This window comes from Leishmania major, chromosome 4, assembly GCF_000002725.2.
Source record: "Leishmania major strain Friedlin complete genome, chromosome 4".
NCBI lineage: Eukaryota > Euglenozoa > Kinetoplastea > Trypanosomatida > Trypanosomatidae > Leishmania > Leishmania major.
The window spans coordinates 291,902-310,432 of record NC_007245.2 but is presented as its reverse complement, the minus strand read 5'-3'; the positions used below and the strand labels follow the sequence as shown (position 1 = coordinate 310,432).

General features: G+C 63.1%; 7 protein-coding genes across 7 annotated transcripts; all 7 read left to right on the top strand.

The window, feature by feature from the left end:
- Positions 1–951: 951 nt before the first annotated feature.
- LMJF_04_0780 (putative heat shock protein) lies at positions 952–2,673 on the top strand (the record flags this gene model as incomplete). Its single annotated transcript, XM_883490.1, has 1 exon — positions 952–2,673. One exon carries the CDS (start codon positions 952–954, stop codon positions 2,671–2,673), a length of 1,722 nt encoding a protein of 573 aa, XP_888583.1.
- Positions 2,674–3,380: 707 nt separating this feature from the next.
- Positions 3,381–3,899, top strand: LMJF_04_0770 (nascent polypeptide associated complex subunit-like protein, copy 1; the record flags this gene model as incomplete). Its single annotated transcript, XM_883488.1, has 1 exon — positions 3,381–3,899. One exon carries the CDS (start codon positions 3,381–3,383, stop codon positions 3,897–3,899), a length of 519 nt encoding a protein of 172 aa, XP_888581.1.
- Positions 3,900–4,971: 1,072 nt separating this feature from the next.
- On the top strand, positions 4,972–5,706 carry LMJF_04_0760 (nascent polypeptide associated complex subunit-like protein, copy 2; the record flags this gene model as incomplete). The annotated part of the gene is made up of 1 exon (XM_883486.1): positions 4,972–5,706. The coding sequence occupies one exon, from the start codon at positions 4,972–4,974 to the stop codon at positions 5,704–5,706; it is 735 nt and encodes a 244-aa protein (XP_888579.1).
- A 1,082-nt stretch (positions 5,707–6,788) lies between these two features.
- LMJF_04_0750 (putative 60S ribosomal protein L10) lies at positions 6,789–7,430 on the top strand (the record flags this gene model as incomplete). The annotated part of the gene is made up of 1 exon (XM_883484.1): positions 6,789–7,430. One exon carries the CDS (start codon positions 6,789–6,791, stop codon positions 7,428–7,430), a length of 642 nt encoding a protein of 213 aa, XP_888577.1.
- Positions 7,431–8,337: 907 nt separating this feature from the next.
- LMJF_04_0740 (conserved hypothetical protein) lies at positions 8,338–10,788 on the top strand (the record flags this gene model as incomplete). The annotated part of the gene is made up of 1 exon (XM_883482.1): positions 8,338–10,788. One exon carries the CDS (start codon positions 8,338–8,340, stop codon positions 10,786–10,788), a length of 2,451 nt encoding a protein of 816 aa, XP_888575.1.
- A 319-nt stretch (positions 10,789–11,107) lies between these two features.
- LMJF_04_0730 (conserved hypothetical protein) lies at positions 11,108–13,414 on the top strand (the record flags this gene model as incomplete). The annotated part of the gene is made up of 1 exon (XM_883480.1): positions 11,108–13,414. One exon carries the CDS (start codon positions 11,108–11,110, stop codon positions 13,412–13,414), a length of 2,307 nt encoding a protein of 768 aa, XP_888573.1.
- Positions 13,415–14,504: 1,090 nt separating this feature from the next.
- LMJF_04_0720 (hypothetical protein) lies at positions 14,505–16,655 on the top strand (the record flags this gene model as incomplete). The annotated part of the gene is made up of 1 exon (XM_883478.1): positions 14,505–16,655. The coding sequence occupies one exon, from the start codon at positions 14,505–14,507 to the stop codon at positions 16,653–16,655; it is 2,151 nt and encodes a 716-aa protein (XP_888571.1).
- Positions 16,656–18,531: the final 1,876 nt, after the last annotated feature.

Genomic DNA, 18,531 nt, shown 5'->3' with positions numbered 1-18,531 from the left:
GTGTGCCACTGTTTGTGCGCTTGGGTACAGTACGCGAAGAACTGGCGGCACACCCCGCGTTCGAGTATGTCGCCGCTCTCTCGCTCGGAGACGCTCGCCTGCTCACTTTCCCCCCCCCCTCCCCTTCTCTGTGCGGCTCGTGAAGTACTTGCAAGCATGCCGTAGAGAAACAGCCCCTCTAACACAGGAGCATCGGCGCGCGTGCGTGCATTGCCACACCGCCGCGGCCGCCGCCGCCGCAGCAGCAGCAGCAAGACGAGGTATTCGTGTGTTTTAGAGGGTGTTCTCCTCTTTAGATGTTTCCTCGAGAGTCCTCCTTACCGTTCACATACCGAGACGCGAGCGTCAACGGCTGGAAAGTCCTCGCATGAACAGACGCGGAAAGGAGCGGTGCCGCATCTTTCGTGGTGCTGCCGTCTCGCAGAGGTGTGCGTGTCGGCATCTGTGCGGATGACCAGGCAGTATCTCCACTCCTTCCCTCTGGGAGGGAGGGGGGACCCTCCCCCGCCCCTCTCCCATCAAGCGCGCGCATGTGTGGGTACAGCCGCCTCTGTTGATGCCACACACACACACACACACACACGCTCGCGGACCGGCCCCTTTCTCTTCGTGGGCTGTGGATCGTGGAGCCAACCACCAACGGCTGCGCTGCCCACGCGCCCCATTCGTATTTCGTCTCCTGCCTCTCCCTCACTGGTGCTAGATTGAACCTCATCGGCAAGCGTGTGCACATCCTCTACGCCGTCTCCTCCGCAGCGCACAACCTTGTTACCTGCACGTGAAGCCCACACACACAGACACACCTCCCGCCGTGTCTCCTGCCCGTTCTCCCCCCCCCTCGCCCCCCACCTCCCTCTCCCCTGTCATAGTGTGCCACTTCGACATCGTCTTCGATTTCGCGCGCGCGTGTGGGGCGCGTGATCCTGTGCCTTCCTTTTACGTGCATGAACGATGCTTCCACGTCAATGCAGTGGTGAGCTGTACCAGGTGCTGGAGCTCGATGCGCAGTGCACCACGGCTGAGATTTCGCAGCAGTACCGCCGCCTCGCCCTGCGCTACCACCCCGATCGCAATGCAGGTGCCACTGTCGAGCAGTTCCAGCGGATCGAGGAGGCGCACCGCGTCCTCAGCGATCTGCGACAGCGTCAGCTGTACGACACCGTCGGTCGCGAAGGCCTGAAGCAGCTCGGCGACTACGGCAGTGGAATGGTAGGCAGCTTGCTGCTAGCCGTCGGCAACGTTGCCGCAGGATGTCTTCTCCTCGGCTTCATGACGGCGTCGCTGTTTATCGCGCTGCTCATCAGCTGCTACAAAATTGACGCGCCACGCGAGTGGCCCTCGTGGGGTGTTGTGCTCATTCCTGTCTGGTGCTTCCTGCCGGTGCTGCTGCTGGCCAGCCTCACGGTGATGATGACGAGTGTGCGCCGTGGCATGTACATCCTGCTGCTCCCCAGTGTACGCCTTCTTCTCTGCGTCGTGATCGCGACGACAACAGCGGCCGCGCTCGATCACCGCATCGCCCCTCTCACCGCCTTCATTCCGTGGCTGATTTGGTACGTCCTGGGTACGGTGAGTGACCTCGCAATGCTGGTGCCGACAGTGTACTCGCGCACGCACTCGCCCTTGTTCGGTGAGGGGGAAGACGCCGGCGTCCGCGGCAATCATCACACGAACACCTCGGTCGAGGATCCGTTCCTGTGGCCTGGCAGTGGCCACGGTGAGGCCAGCAGCATCGATGAATCGGAGGCGACTCACAGCAGCGGCGCCGAAGGCGGTTTCGGCAATGACTCCTTTCTCTCGCAGCCATGGAAGACGGCGCGGTACTGGCGCGAGGTGGCCGAGGTGTTGTTCGAGGCGGTGTGCGTGTACACCTTCCTTGCCTTGGCGTTTCGACGCGCCGTGCAGCAGCAGGCGTATCTCGGAAGCCTGCATTCGCTTCCGCGAAGCAGGGGCACCGCCGGCGACAGCATCGCTGCCGCGCCTCCCGTGCTGAGCTTCTGGGTGATTCTCGCGCCGCTGATGACGTACTTCGGCGTACATGTGCTGATCAGCGTGCTCGAGGGCTCTTTCATGGACTCGACGGTGGCCACAACGCCAGCGTCTCCAGAGGAGACGCCCGTCGCTCAAAGCACGAGCCCCAACGCGGCGGCCCCATCGTCGTCGCCGCAGCAGTGCACGCACCGTCGCCGTGTCAGTTGCAGGGAGCGCGTCGCCAACGTCATTCTTCGCGTCTTCCCGTCGGCGTGTGGACTGTACATGACGTGCATGTGGGCGATGAAGGGAGAGTACGAGTACAACAAGCGCACCAGCGGCCCCGACCCGTCGGCGTTCCTTGCTTTCCTCCCCATCCTTGTCGTTCTCGGGGCCCTGGCCTTCCTTGTCTGCTGCGGCGGGTGTTTGGTGATGTGCATTGGTAGCGCCGTGTTCCCCGCAGAGAGCGCGGCGGCCGACTTTGCTGCCACTGGTGGTAGTGGTGCCTCGCACGTTTCCGCGGGGCGCAACAGCAGAGAGAGAAACTACCGCAGCACTGTGTCTCGCACGTCGCCGACCAGCGGTAACCGCAGCCACACTCACGCAAGACCTAGCCAGCATGCGGGAGGCACCGGCGCGGCTACGCTGCCGAGCTTTCGAGGCGGAAGCGCCACGGATGTCGCTATCGAGCAAGTCGATTAGCACGTGATTCGGCAAGCAACTCTGTGTGCGTGCGTGTGTGCTTGTGTGTCGCGTGCGTGCGCTCATGTGCATCGCTGCGCATGTGCCTGCGTCGTGCATGATTGCTTTTTGGACTTTCCTCTTTACGTTTCTCGCGGCAGGGGAGAAGGGGGGTCGTGTGCCCCGCATCGTCTTCGACAAGACGTGAAGGAACAACATCATGTCTCGCCCCCCCCCCTCCCTCCCTCCTGCGCCCCCTCCTCCATCCTCATCTTCGGACGTGTGCCTCCGCCGCTACCTGGCAACCTTCCATGCGTACTTGTTTGCACCTCACCCCAGCGCGAGAGAGGAGAGAAACTATGTCACGGACAGCTGCAACGGCTGCTTCGGTTCAGGATAGACACACAAGTTCTTTGCAGTATGGGGGAGAGAAAGGGGCGCTCGCATGCTCGCATGAGCTCGTGGGGGTGGGTTGAAAAGTGAGCTCGCAGCGGCTTCATTGTCGGCAGCGACGCCTCCTCCCCTGCCCTCCTCTCTTCGTTGCTCTCGCCCTCCGTGCACGCGATTCTTCTGTGACTCCTCCCCTACCTCGTGTCCGTGCCTCCACGTACACACACACACACACACACACAACATCAAACCCTTGTTAGAACACACACGCATCTCTCTAACGCTCTCTCAAGCACACACCACCACCACCACCACCACCACCACCACACTCTATCACCATGTCCGTTGAGGAGGTGCAGAACGCCGCGGCGATGGCCGACGAGGAGATCCCGACGCTCGAGGCGGCTGAGGTGCCACAGAACGCGAAGCAGTCGAAGCGCTACGCCAAGGCCATGGCCAAGATGGGCCTCAAGCCGGAGCCCAACATCACGAAGGTCACCATTCGCAAGGTTGGCTCCCTGTCCTTCGCCATGGTGCAGCCAGAGGTGTACCGCTTCCCTGGCACCAACACCTTCGTCATCTTCGGCGAGGCGCAGCTGGAGGACACAAGCGCGCTGGCGCAGGAGGCGGCTGCCCGCGCTGCCGTCTCTGGTGCCGCGTCGGCTTCCTCCGACGCCGCTGCATCTGTGCCGGCGGCGGAGGAAGATGACGACGAGGAGGTGGACGCCGGCGACCTGGACGAGAAGGAGATCAACGTGGTGATGAGTCAGGCGAACGTGTCTCGCAGCAAGGCCATCAAGGCCCTCAAGAACAACAACGGCGACATTGTCAACACCATCATGGAGCTGACCATGTAGAACCGATGCGAAAGCAAGAGGCGGGAGGCAGCGGTGCGCTGCCGATGACCTCTCCTGTGCACACGCGCGCGTCAACACACGCCTGTGCAGACGCGTCAGCGCATCCGTCGGCGATATCCCACTTGCCCAACGTCTGCATGGCACGCGAAGAAACGGTGAAGGCCGCCTTATGCGTCGTTGCGCATGCGTAACGAGAACAAGACGGGCACGGGGCACGTACCGGTGCTGCTCATCTCTTCGCTCTTTTTCCGTTGCGTGCGCGTGTGCATCGGGTCCTGTGGGACATGCGCACTGTTTCCTCCTCGCCGTCTCCGTCTCCCTTCTCGCATTTGTGTTTGCCTTGCGCGTGTCTTCCTGTTCGGTTCGGAAACGTTAAAGTGCCAGCCGCCGCCGCCGCCTCTCTCTCTCTCTCTCTCTCCATTTCTATCCACCCCCTCACGATCCCCGCTCCTCGTTAAAGGACCGAAAGTGCGCCGGAGTGTGTGCGCGCGGCAGAGGTGGAGGAGCGGAGCGAACGAGTACGCTCGTGTCTGTCTGCTGGTCTGTCCTTTCCACCTCCTTCGTTTCCCCCTCTCCCCACGCAGCTGCCGTAGCTGGAATGACCCACGCCTTGCGCGCACCGCCATCACAACGCCCTTAAGAAGTCTAACCTAAGCATGAGGAGGAGGAAGAGGAGGACAGGCACCGCGGAGGCAGTTCATGTACGCACGTACATCTATATATATATATATATACCTACACACACACGTAAGCTGCCACCACCACCTCTCCTGAAAAACAGAAAGACGACAATCGTTTGAGCAGCGGCAGCTTGCGTAAGCGCCTATCTCATCGAGCCACCACATGCGAGAGGGGGAGAAGATGAGTGTGTGAGAGAGAACGAGAAAGTCACGCGCATCCGCACGTCCCTCTGCCTCCTCCTTGATGGCACTTCCCCTCTCTTCCTCCTCCTCCTGCCGCGCCCACGCCGCTCCTCGAACACGAAGCGCAAGGGTGATCGTATCACGAAGTGCGACTGCGGCACGCATGTCTGTGCACGCACGTGCGTGTCTGTGCGCATGAATGCGCGTGCATGCTGAGCGTCCTTCACTACCGCCGCCTCCTCCTGCTCTCATTCCCGCTTCATCCTTTCTCTCCTCTGTCGCATCCCTCTCATGAACGCGCCTGGTGCATGTGTCGGTCGGTGTGTCGACGTTTTATTGCAGGCTTGCATCGAATCACATTCCTTTTCCAGCGCAGCATCACGCACACACCACCACCACCACCACCACCACCACACTCTATCACCATGTCCGTTGAGGAGGTGCAGAACGCCGCGGCGATGGCCGACGAGGAGATCCCGACGCTCGAGGCGGCTGAGGTGCCACAGAACGCGAAGCAGTCGAAGCGCTACGCCAAGGCCATGGCCAAGATGGGCCTCAAGCCGGAGCCCAACATCACGAAGGTCACCATTCGCAAGGTTGGCTCCCTGTCCTTCGCCATGGTGCAGCCAGAGGTGTACCGCTTCCCTGGCACCAACACCTTCGTCATCTTCGGCGAGGCGCAGCTGGAGGACACAAGCGCGCTGGCGCAGGAGGCGGCTGCCCGCGCTGCCGTCTCTGGTGCCGCGTCGGCTTCCTCCGACGCCGCTGCATCTGTGCCGGCGGCGGAGGAAGATGACGACGAGGAGGTGGGCGCCGGCGACCTGGACGAGAAGGAGATCAACGTGGTGATGAGTCAGGCGAACGTGTCTCGCAGCAAGGCCATCAAGGCCCTCAAGAACAACAACGGCGACATCGTCAACACCATCATGGAGCTGACCATGTAGAACCGATGCGAAAGCAAGAGGCGGGAGGCAGCGGTGCGCTGCCGATGACCTCTCGAACTTTACGGCTCCGATGAATGTCGCCGATCATGTTACGCATGCTGCTGACTCTGCTGGCACGCCACTGAGTCGCACCGGCACACGTGTGCGAGGCATCCACTGCCGGCAGCAATCACGGTGATGAAGAAGAAGCGGGATGTCGACAGAAGGACCAGGTTGCTGCGCCCATGTACTCACTGGGGGTGCACACGCACTCCGTTCTTTCCATCGCATGCGGTCCGGCTGGCCCTTGCCCCCCCCCTCCTCCCGCACCCCCCTTTCGGCCATCACCACCACAGCCGGATGCATCGTGTTCTCGCTGTCCAAGTCGGCTTGCGCGTGTGTGTATGCGGGCGCAGGCGCACGTCTCTCGTGAACGCCGCGGCACACGGACGCGCTCCACCTTCGCGTTGGAATTCCTCTTTTGTTTCCGTTTTACCGACGGGCGTTTACCTTGCCGCCACCTTCGTAGCAGCGGAGAGGGGTGGAAGGGGTGGGGGGCGGCGCGGGGGTGCATCACACAGCGCCAGCGTGTGAGCCTGCACTCCGCTGATGTCTGGTCTGTGGTGTGGTTTCTGTCAAGAAGCCTTACTCGCCCTTTTCTGTTTCCTCATTTACATGATTTTGCACAGTCACCCAAACGAACAAGAATGGAAACCACCGTCGTGAAGGGATGAGCAAGGTGGCCACACCGACGTGCTCAGCGCAAGCTTCGATCGGCCTGTCCCTGTCTCTCTCTCTCCCATGACGCCTCTGTGGGGAAGACGCCAACGGCGTGTTTCGGCAAGCACGCAACCCCAACGCTTGCGTGCATGCACTCATAGACGGCCACCCATCCCGCTACCCCGCACCCGCCTCTACCATGCCTTCACTCGTCACTTCTCTCACCACCACCACCACCACCACCACCACACATACACACACACACACACACACACACACACGCAGAGAGATCGCTCATCGCGACCGTCTTTGCGTGCCCTGCCCCACCACCACCCCCTCGTGCTCTTTCCCTTCGGAAGACTCGAAGCGCTACAGTCGCCAACATGGCCCGCCGTCCGTCTCGCTGCTACCGGTTCTGCAAGAACAAGCCGTACCCGAAGTCGCGCTTCTGCCGTGGTGTGCCGGATCCGAAGATCCGCAACTTCGACATTGGCCGACGTCGCGCCACCGTCGATGAGTTCCCGGTGTGCATCCACGTCGTGTCGCGCGAGCTGGAGCAGATCGCGTCCGAGGCGCTGGAGGCTGCCCGCATTCAGGCCAACAAGTACATGGTGAAGCGTGCCAACAAGGATGTGTTTCACATGCGCACCCGCGCCCACCCCTTCCACGTGCTGCGCATCAACAAGATGCTCTCGTGCGCCGGCGCCGATCGTCTGCAGACCGGCATGCGGGGTGCCTTCGGTAAGCCGAACGGCGTGTGCGCCCGCGTCCGCATTGGTCAGATCCTGCTGTCCATGCGCACCAAGGAGGCGTACGTGCCGCAGGCCTTCGAGGCCCTGCGCCGCGCCAAGATGAAGTTCCCCGGCCGCCAGATCATCGTCATGTCCAAGTACTGGGGCTTCACCAACATCCTCCGCACCGAGTACGAGGCTCTGCGCGACGCCGGCAAGCTCGAGCAGCGCGGTACCCACTGCAAGCTGATCGCCCCCAAGGGCAAGATCACGATGCGCAACGTGATGGCGTAAGCTCTCGCAGCAGCGTGAACCGCGTGGAGAAACGGGCGCATGCATGCATGCGTGTGTGTGTGTGTGTGTGCGTGGTGAATGACATCCGCAGCGTGCCGCACGCACCTGTGCACGAGCACCTCCGGGATGAGCGACCTCCTGTCGATGGTAACGCGATGTCACCCATGGCAGTTATCTTCTGTGTTGCTTGATTTTGTTTTCGGATTTTTCTTTCCAGGGCGCCCCGCGGCGTGCGCCTTTCATTTCGTGTTTTTACCCCTCGGCAAAGAACCAGCAGAAGCCGGGGTGTCGGCCGTGTAGCGGGCGCTCACCCGCTCCACCTCCGTCCCCTCTCGCGCGCACCGCCTCAAGACGCGGTGCATCGCCTGCGCGCCGTCTTGCGCCCACAACTGCGTTCTGCGGTCACGGCTGTTCCGTGCGCGTCCGCGTGCGCCGTTGATGACTCTCTCCGACGCACCACCGATGAGCACCCTCTGGATGAGGGCACGCACGTACGTAGACACGCATGTTGTGTGTCTATGCACGTATGTAAGCTCCTGCGCGCAGTCTCTCTTGCCTCGCCTCCTACGTCATTGCTTCGCCCTCGCCACACCTGCAGCGGCGCCTGCGTGTACTGTGTAAGTTTTCGCACTCGCACGGAGAGCTTCTACGCAGCAACGGCACAGTCGAGTGCGTGGCGACGCTGGCACACCGGCGTTCACCAGCGTGTTTGCCCCACCACCACCAACACCGACACCAACACCCCAAACCTTGGCGCCCCCTTCATAGACACACACGCAGGCCACATCGGCCGTTGTGCGCATCTTCGCCGGAGACCGGCGAGCCCCTCTTGTCGCTGTGTTTTCCGATTTCCCTCTCCCATCCATTCAACGGACCCGCAAACCTCGCGTACTGTGTGCGCACGCTCATGATGGCACTGGCAGCAACAGCAACGGTGACCGCGAGCGAGGTCATGGAGAGTAGTATCAGCGACAGCGGCGAGGCCAGTGGAAGCTCCAAGAGTCGAAGCAGCAGCGTGGACTCGGCGCGCGCCGTAGCCGCCGCGCGCGCGTACGACACCGCCGCAATCGCCATCATTCCTGGTCTCGTCGTGCCACTCACGAGCGCCTCCTCCAAGGGTGGTTGCGCGGCCCTCGCGTCTGCCGTCGCCTCTCTTGAAGCGCTGGCTGACACGGTGGACACAGTGCTGCATCGGCTGGACAAGGCAGCGGCGTCGCAGCAGCGGCGTCTCAACGCCGTTCAAAAACGCATCTGCATCTGTGCTGATTTTATCGACTGCTTGCGAGGGCGACGCACATCAACGCTTCTGGAGAGCAAACCTCGATACCCTCAGCCCGTGCCGTTCAAGCCCCGCAGCCGCGATGGCGGCGTGAGAGCGAAGGCGGTCAAATCGCAGCGGGGCGCGCAGGACGGCACGAACGCCGCTGCTATCATAATCAGCGGCGTCCCTTCAGCGGTGAGCACGGCTCACAGTCATCGCTTCCTGCGACCACGCCGCTCGTCGCCGCTGCCGCCGGTTGCGCCGAGCTCCTGCAGCGGGTCCTCCACTGACGACTCCGACGACGACGCAGCACAGCAACCGCAGCAGCCGTCCTACCAGCCGCCGATGCGTGCTGTTCCAGTGGTGTCCGCGTTCGCCGACTCTGAGCGCGCCATCGCCACCGCACACCGTGGTTTCGCTTGGTGTGGCGGCAGCCTCAGTGATGTCAGCAGTCCTGCTCCGCCCGTGAACGCCGTCGCTGCCATGCGGCTGGCAGAGTCCATGCCACTGGAGACAGTTCTCTTGGACGGTGAGGAAAGTAGCGCCGTGACGGTGGGGCACGGGGGCCGTGGCGAGGCAGCTGCTGGGCACTTGAACGGGCGGGGTACGTTGATGAACGCAGCCTCGCTGCAGCCATCTTCCTCCTCCGCGCTTGCCTGGCAGCCTCGCTGTCTGCCGGCCGTGCGAGGCGGGCAGGCCATGCATAACGCGAGCGAGATGCCCAGCACTCTCAGCGCCCTTGTGAGCTTCCCGGCACGCCGGATGGCTTACCGGCATCTGGTGGCAGCAAGCAGCAGCAACGGTAGCGACGCGAAGGGCGCCATCGCGTCGGCGCAGCACGGCGCTCCCATCTACAGAGACCCTTACAGTCTCACAGGGCTTGCGGCGACGGCACGGTCGACACCGACGACGTGGCTGCACAGCACCAGCACGGTGGACATCCAATGCAACTTTACTACGCCGTTGCAGGCGCAGCAGTATGCTTTCGTGCCCGGCGGCGACGCGGCGGCAGCGTCATCGCGAGCCCTGTTGCGGGACATGCCGCGGAATCTGCCGCTTCAGCACTTGGCTACCGTGCGGCGCTGGGACCAACGTGGCAGGGATATGCAAGGCCACACCAGCGGCAGCACTGGTTCCGACGACGTCGAAGAGCACGATAACGACGGTGGTCCCCGGCAGCAACGCCGTGCATCACGTCGGGGTCCGCGCGGCTTCGAGACGATCGCCCCTGGCCAAGAGCAGCGACAGCGATGGGCTCGTCGGCGTCACGCTGTCGGCGACGGCAGCACGGCATCAGAGGAGAGTGACGACGATACTGAGGCCGCGACCCGCGCGGCACACCGCAGGCGTGAAAGCAGCCGAGCAAGGCCCAAGCAACAGCAGGCTCGCGAGACCTCTACCCAGCCCACTACCACCGCACTCTCCGCTCCGCCTGCCGCGCCTCCGTCGCTGGCACCACCACCGCCGCCAGGGGTGACGCGCTCCACCACGGCGCCGCCACCGCCGCCGCTCCCACCGGCGGCGTTGCTGCAAGGCAAGCCGAACCCGCCAATGATTCCGCTCGGCAGCGGTGGGAGCGCTCCTCCGCGCCTGCCACCACCACCGCCTCCGCCGCCACCGCCACCGCCACCAGCGTCGAAGTTGTTGTCCGAGCTGAAGTCTGCCAGCGGAAGTTGTCCGCCTCTGCCGCCGCCACCGCCACCACCGCCGACCTCTTCTAAGATGCCTGTTGGTGCGAAGCCAGGCGGTGGTGGTGTAGCTGCCCCCGCCGCGCCACGTGTGCCCCCTCCCCCTCCACCACCACCTCAGCCACAGAAGTCCGCAGTCAGTGCCCTGACTTCAATGCTGGGCGAGCGCCGCAGGGTCCTGCAAGGCGACGACTCGAGCAGCACCAGCAGTGGCAGCGACACCGGAAACGGCAAGTACGGCGGCGCTCGCAGGAAGCAAGCAGACAGCTCGGACTCGTCTTCATCGTCGACACCTCCGGGTGTCAATCCTACCGCGCGAGGTCGCATGGTCGGTTCGGCAGCGCCGCGGCTGCCACCACCGCCGCAGCTGGCCGGTGGCAGCTCCTCGAGCAGCGACGACAGCGACTGATGAAGGTGCTACGGGCGAGTTGAGATGAGGAAGCCGGGACAAGACGTGTGTGCTTCAGAAAGAGGCAAGTAGTCCCTTCCCCCCCCCCCGCCCCTCCCCATCCACGTGGCATGCCTGTGGCCACATAATGTCTGTAGATCCTTCCATGTCTGCCTAGGTGAGGGAGTGGGGGAGGAGGAGCGTATCGGCGGCTCAGAGGCACGCGGAGGCACCGATCTATCCGTCGCCTCTGTTTCGCTTGGCTTTGTGGTGGTGCTGCGGCTGCGGCCCCCCCCCTCCCTCCCTCTGTGTATCTCTCTCTCTCTATATATATATATATATGTGTGTGTGTGTGTGTGTGTGCGGGGGATGGCAACGCGAGAGAGGGGGACCGCTTGCAAGTCGAATAGGGACACGAAAATCTTCACGGAAAGGCAGCAGAGCACGCACTGCCGACTGTCCCACGCATGCAGGCCAGCGAGCTTGCAGCGACTCCCGCTGCCGCCGCGAGCGCCCTCCCTCAACACCACTGCTCCTCTTCGCCCCTACTCCTCTCTCTCCCCTCTCGGCACTGCTCTGCGCATGTTCAAGGCACGTCAGGGAGCCACAAGCGACGCGGCACCCCTCCTCCCCTCCCTGCCCCAACCACCAGCCACCATCCGCTAGTGCTTTCTCTCTCTCTCTCTCTTCTTTGATGGAACCTCTCCCCAGGCAGGCGGCGATGCGGAGCCCTGCCGCGCCCGGTCGTGTGACGGCGGCAGCGGGGCCGCCAGCGTCCTCCGCGGCGCAGCAGGGCGCTGCCAAAGGCACAGTGGCGGCGGACGGCACCGCGATGCTGACGGCACCGCTCGGCCTGCAGGCAACGGTGCTCTCCCAACCTTCCTTCCTCCCCTCCTTAGGCGAGGATCTCGGCGATGTCACCGAGGAGGGTGACATCCTCTTCCCTGTTCTTGGTGACCCGTGGAGCCGCGTGCAGCGCGGCCAGCCGCCGTGTAGCCGCCTTACCTCAACGTCGACGGCGTCACCGCAGCAGCAGCAGCAACAGCAGCAGCCCACCCGCGGGCCCGTCACGATGCCGGTGAACTTGTGTTTCTCCACATCGATATGTGTGCAGCCAGTGCTTACACTGCCGCGCAAGATGGGCGCACTGCTTGCCAGCGAGGTGTTCCGCGCTCTCCTGTGCTTCCACAACGCTGCCAACTACAGCCTGACGCAGGCGCGCATTCACGTAGGCGTGGCGCAACCGCCAGCGCCGCTGCGGCGTGCCTTACTGCGTTGCACCGTGGAGACGCTCCCCCCCAAGTCGCACTACACACTTGTTGCAGCGGCGCCGCTGAGCGAGGCGAGCACCTATGCGCTGGCGGTGGCGGTAGACTACTACGACCCGAGCGGGCTGCAGCGGCAGCTCAAGTGGAACAGCACGTTCAAGACGGAGCAGCCGATTATGGAAGTGCAGCCGAGGTTTCTGCGATATGTCCGGCCAACGTGGACGTTGGCGAAGGACCAACCGGACGGCAGTGAAAACGACAGTGAATCCGAGCCGCGCTCGTCAACTGCCTCACGCGCGTACGCGCTCTACCAACTAAGCATTGGCCTGAAGAACATGTCAAGCGTGCCGCTCTCTCTCACCGACTCTAAGCTGGTGCTGCCAAGCCTCACCCATCACCGCGGTGCGGCGGTGTTTCGTGAGGTGGTGGCAAGCGACGGCCGAGTAGAAAGCGTGCAGCTGCGGAAGTGTTGTAGCACCTCGTCAACGGCAGCGGAAGCATCGCGGGTGCCGGCGCCGGTCCTCCTCATGCCGGGCGACACGCACCTGCTGCTCTTCACTGTTGGCATCCTCCTGGAGGAGCTGCGACACGCCACGGTGGTGCACGGCCGCGGCGGCCTCATGACACGTCGTCTTAGTCCTCGGCTTGCATCATTGGGCTATGTGCAGTGGACGTGGCGCCGCGCGAATGGAGAAACTGGAACGGCGCGGAGCGCACCGCTGCGTGTCAAAGAGCTCTTGGCAGAGGCGGAGGTGGAGCTGTGCGTCACGCACGTCATCGCTGAGTCGGCAGCCCACCCCTCGACACGGCCACCGTCGTCGAAGACGACAGCTTCGGAGGACGGTGACGTTGCGGCAGCTGATCCTCATCACCATGCGCTGCACCAGCAGACACCGCCGGCGCCTCTCCTCGCTGGGTTGCCCGTCACGGCGCACTTCAAGGTGGTCAACCACAGCAACGTGCATCGCTACGACGTGGCAATCAAGGTTCGCGTGGAGCGTCTAGCGCCGCAGTGGCTCTACACGGGGCCCACCGTGCGCCTGCTCGGTCTTTTAGAGTCTGCAAGCAGTCTAACCTTTTCTCTGACCCTCCTACCATGGCAGGCGGGGTGGCGGAGCATCTCACGCGACGCGATAGAACTCGTGGACGCTCGCACGTTGCAGGCGATCCTGTGGCCGCCATCTGCGACAGCCCTACTGCAGTCAGTCTCGGGCGAGAGCGATGTCGCCCTCGGTAAAGCGGCCAGCATCAGTGGCGACAAGGCGGACGGACGTGAGGAAGCGACAATGGCGGCGACAGCGCCGGCCATCGCGGCGGTCGCCATGAAGGCCCTCCCGGCTGCGGATGCTGACACGCTGTGCGATGTGTTGGTTCTCTGACGGAACGCGACGTGCTTGTGCTCGCTCTTATAGTTGGTGTGTGTGTGTGTGTGTGTGTGTGTGTGTGTGTGTGTATGGGCTCGCGTGTGTGCGCGATCATCGCGTTGACGCACCCATGTGTGGGCTGTCCGAGCATGTGCCCGTTACCAGCACAAAAAGCCTCACTAGCATATCTTCTCTCGCGCGTGCATGCGTGCGTGTGCGCGCTCTCGACCCCTTCACCTTCCCCACTCCACCCCCCCCCCCCCCTCGGACATGCGTATTTATCTGCGCACAGCTCTCCCCAACCCACCCGACCGACCCAACCCCATGTCTCTCCTCCGCCTTCCCTTACCCTCCTCCTCCTCTCTGTGGGGGGAGGGAAGAGGAGGAGGGGATACGTGTCTGCGTACATGTGCCTGCCCTCTCTCCCACCCACCCCCCATCCTCCCACACCCTCCATACCCCCTCCCCTCCCCCTCCACCGGTTCTCTCCCCGGTCTCCCGCTGCGGCACCGCCGACGAGAGCGAAGCGCTGTCGCTCCCTCTCTTCATCTCGTGTGTCCGTGGGCGTGCGTGAGAGTGTCGTTCTGAGTTGTCGCCCACACACGCATCTCTCCCCTCCCCTGTCTTTGCTCTCTCCCCTCTGCTGCTGATGACATGCCAGCCACGTCATCGATTCGCCCCTGCACACCGCCCCCCCCCCTTCATCCGCATCCCCAAGCGTCGACAGCGCGTGTCTGAGTGTGGTGCCGCTGGCAGGCTGCCCTCATCTTTCCGTCGGCTTCTTGGTGAATGAGCGGCGTTCATGTAGTCTATGAAGGAGCGCAGCTGCTCGCCAACGCTGTCCCTCGCCCCGCGGTTCCCCTCCCTTGGGAGGAACCCCCGTCACCGCCGCCGCTGCAGCAGCGTCAGCACCTCTCCCACAACCGTCGCCGGCGCAAGCCCACACCGCGCACAACGGACAGGACTCTCTTGTCCTTCAGCGGCAAGTTTGCGGTCAATCCCGCAACTCCCCTCGGCACCGCCACAGCCGCGGCAACGGCAGGCGGAGGTTGCAGTGTAGTCAACGTGTGAGCAGTGGGAAGTCACCGCCAAGTTACGTGTGCCCATGGACTCGCACGCGTCACTGACCTCCCTTGTGATGGCCTTCCACACGGCCGTTGACGAGCAGCAACGGTCTTCAAGCAACACCCCGTTCCCCAGCAGCTGTGCGTGGCCCGACGCAGGTGGTCCCGTCAGCCATCACGCGTACCGCGGCACCCAACGCCGGGTGTCGTCGTTGTCCCTGAATAATGAAGGCGCCACAGAGACGACAGCTGCGAGCAGCGCCGTCGATGGCGCAAGTCGGCCTGCTTCTGCAACAGCCGCAGCCGCTGCTGGGGCATCCTCGCAGCAACGCGCCCTCTCACCGCTCAGCTGTCCTGAGCATCACCGCCGTCGCTCTTCCACGTCGTCGCGGCACAACTTGGACAGCGTCGTCGAGGAGTTTCTGCAGAAGGCGACGTACGACGCAGATGTGCCGCCGGGCCTCCTACGATTTCTACAAATACAGCGAAACCACCAGCTGCAGCAGCAGCAGCAGGCCCAGCAGCACAGCCAGCTGCACCCACGAACGCACTCTCCGTCGGTGCCGACCCCCTCCGTGAACGCCGTACGAAATGGCGCCCGGAGAACACCGCCTCTGCAGTCGTGGGCAGTGCCCTTGCACGGACTCGACTCTGCCACGTCCCGCAAGGCGGCAACAGCGCCAATGGCAACGAACAGTAACGACCACGACGTCCTCTTCCATGACTACAGCAGCAGCTGCACCGTTGGCAGACAGTTCTGCTGGCTCACCGAGGCCGTCGCCCCAGGGAGTCCGAGCAGCGTAGCGGGGGAAGACGAAGAAACGGGCAAGGCTCTCAGCGCCACCGGTGAAGGTGGCAACAGCAGCGCGCATGCGCGGCCAAGGCCAACGACGGCAACGACTACAGTGAAGCAGCCGGAGGAGGACATTTTTCAGCAGGGTCACTACAGCAGCCATGCGATGGCCGCACCGCCGGGAAACCCTCAAGACGCGATGGAACGCTGTCACCTTTCCGCATCGGCTCTGCAGCGTCGCTACAGCACCATCGCAGACTTCTGTCAGGGCGTCCGCGACGGGGATGGCCGCGGCGATGGCACCACTGCCTGCTTCGACTCGGCCGCCTCTCTTGTGAGACTGCAACGCGCGTACCAACCGCTGTCTAGCACCGCTACCGTTAGCAGCTCCCACTCCCCGGCCTTCGTTGACTTTCTCGGCAGCCGACCATGTTCACAGCCGGAGGGCGTGCCGCGTGTGCTGCGGGTGTCCGATAGCTCTCTGCTCCGACGGACAAGAAGCGACACTGGCACAACGCTTGCTGTTTCCATTCACGAGGCGGCTGGGGTGCAGCCGTGGGAGCCGCAGCAGCCTCGGCACAGCGCACGAAATCGTGGCGCTGATAGCGCCGGTGCCGGTGGTGGTGACACAGAAGCTACGTATCAGCCAACATCGTCCGCCTCCCTCATCCCCTCCCCTCCCTCGCTGATACCCTCAGTTCTGCGAGGCATCACCACCTCAGCGAGCGCGCGGTTCACCGTCTCCGGCGCGCGGCAACCGCCACACGTGGTAAATGGCGAGGATTGGAGGAGCCGCTCCTGCGTGCCGCCATCGCCGCTGCCTCAGCTCTCGTTGGCCGCGCCTCGCGCGTCCTCGCGACTGTCGGTGTCGGCGCGCCTCTTCAGCGGTGCCGCGACGGCAAACACCACAAACCTCAGCAACGCCAGCACCACCGACGTCTCCTACGCGAACCTGCCATCTTCTGTGGCTGCTACGTGCAGCATGTTGGCGCCGACCCCATCCAGTGCAGACTGGGGGTCGTTCGGCAGCCTTGGGATGTCGAGCGTGCAGCAGTACCATCACCACCACCACCACCACCACCACCACCACCAGCCGCGCTTCCGCCGAGTTCGAACCGGAGGCGCGAGCAATCATAGCAGCAGTGTCTTCAAGCCGACGGGGGCTGAGGCGGCGGCGGCGGCAGCGGCGGCTGTCAGCCTCATTGACGTCATCACCGCTGGGAACGCATCGGGTCGAATATCTTCGTATGGGGAGATGGAGCCGTCGCTGACGGCCGGCGTGACGTGGATCGGCCAAATCTCCTCGTACGCCGCGTCGGTCACCTCGCCCACCACAGGCACGTTCACCAGCACCACCAACTACTGCTGCAGTGGCGCGAGTAACTCCATGACGGTTTGAGTGACGCGAAAAAAAGGGGGAGAGGAGTACCGATCCCTCTCGCAGTCGCTCTCGTCACGCTGTCAACGTCCCCCTGACAGTCATCATCGCCTCCAACACAGCGCCTGTGTCGAACCAAGGGTGAGAGATGAACAGTGCGCTCCACCGCGCTGCTGCTATTCGCGCATCGGATGAGCGAGCGGCAGTGTCCTCTGTTGTCGGCATCACCGCCGGCGAAGTCACAGGCACCTGCCGCAGTACCATCGCAGCCGCAGCACGAGCACCTTTGCGGGAAGTCTTTGGAGTGGCACCGGCACCGGCATCGCGACACCCACCCCTGTACACGCCAGAGAGACGGCACGCGGTCGGCATTGCTGGTTCCAACAGCAGCGGTAGGCTCGAGCCTGCCACACCACCACCGCCGCTTGCGGCGACAGCACCCACGCACCTCTCCAGCGCAGCCGCGTCGGTCGTCAGCGCATGATTGTGCCGAGTCTTCCAGCGCCGGGTATGTAGGTGTGGATGGGGATGAGCGACGATGCCCACTGATGACGGCAGAACTGACGGAGCAGATCGAGGGACAAGGCGAGCCCCTCGCTCTCGTTCTTTCTCGGTGACTCAACGTGGTGTGTGTGTGTGTGTGTGTGTGTATGTGGGGGTGCATGCACCGAGAAGCACTGGGCACACCCACACCCCATCGTGTGTGTACCAAGTGCCCGACGCCACCACCACCCCATCCACTTTCTCCCGCATCGCTAGCCACGCACGCGATGTCATCTCCGTATTATCGATTGTGTGTGTGTGTGGACGTGTGTCGGTTCTGCTCTTGCGGTCCTCTCACCCACCCACCCGCTCCTTTCGCCATGAGCGTGTTTCCATGTATATCTGTATATTCGGCGTACATGTGCGCGTGCATATGTGTGTGTGTGTGCATGTGTGTGTGTATGTGTGTGTTGCTATTTTATTCGGTCGATGCGCGCACGCACGCACGCATGCGTGTGTATGTGTATCCTCGATGTTTCGTCTTCCTCACTCCCCTCCCTCTCCTCCTCACTCCCCTCCGCGCCTCTCCTCCTCTCCTCCTCTCCTCCCCTCCCGCTCCCGCTCCCGCTCCGTGCTCCCGCCCTATTCGTGTCGTGCACACATACACACACACACACTATACAAGGACACCGTACAGACGAAGCGAAAAGGAGGCTGAGCGACACCGCCTATGCGCGCGTGTATGTGGGGGGAAGGGGGGTGGGAGGGTTTGCGCGTGTGCATGTGTATACGCACGTGTTCTTGTGTTGCTGCGGCTGCTGCTTCTGCTTTCAACGGTTCTTTCATGGTTTCACCCGGTCCCTCCCTCCTCCTCCTCCTCCATCTCCATCTCGTCGCCCTCTCGTCTTCATCATGGAGAACGAGGAGATGGTGGTGATGGTGGTGGATGAGGGGAGGCGGCGTTCTGCTGCCCACGCGCACGGCCAGTGGGCGGATCGGCTTGTTGGATGTCTCGTTCTCCACCCTGCATGTGTGTGTATGTGTACGTGTGTTTATGCGAGAGGGGGAGAGGGGGGAGAGATGCACCCATCAACGTCCCCTCAAGGTGTGTGCGGGGTATAGCACCACGTCCCCACTCGATGTACAGGGTTATGTGCATATGTGTGTGTGTGTGTGTATGTAAGTGTGCGTGTGTGTAGACGAGTGCAGTCGTGCCGAACGGCTTCCCTAAGCGGTATCTTTTCATTTTCTTTTCCTCTCGCTCTCTACTCGATGCAGTGCCTTTCCTCCGTGACTTGTGTCGTGAGGGATCTCGTTGTGTCCGTGGCTACATAGAGCTCTTGTTTTGCTGTTGTGCGCACGCACGCATGCGTGTAAGTGTAAGTGTGTGTGTGTAAGTGTGTGTGTGTGTGTG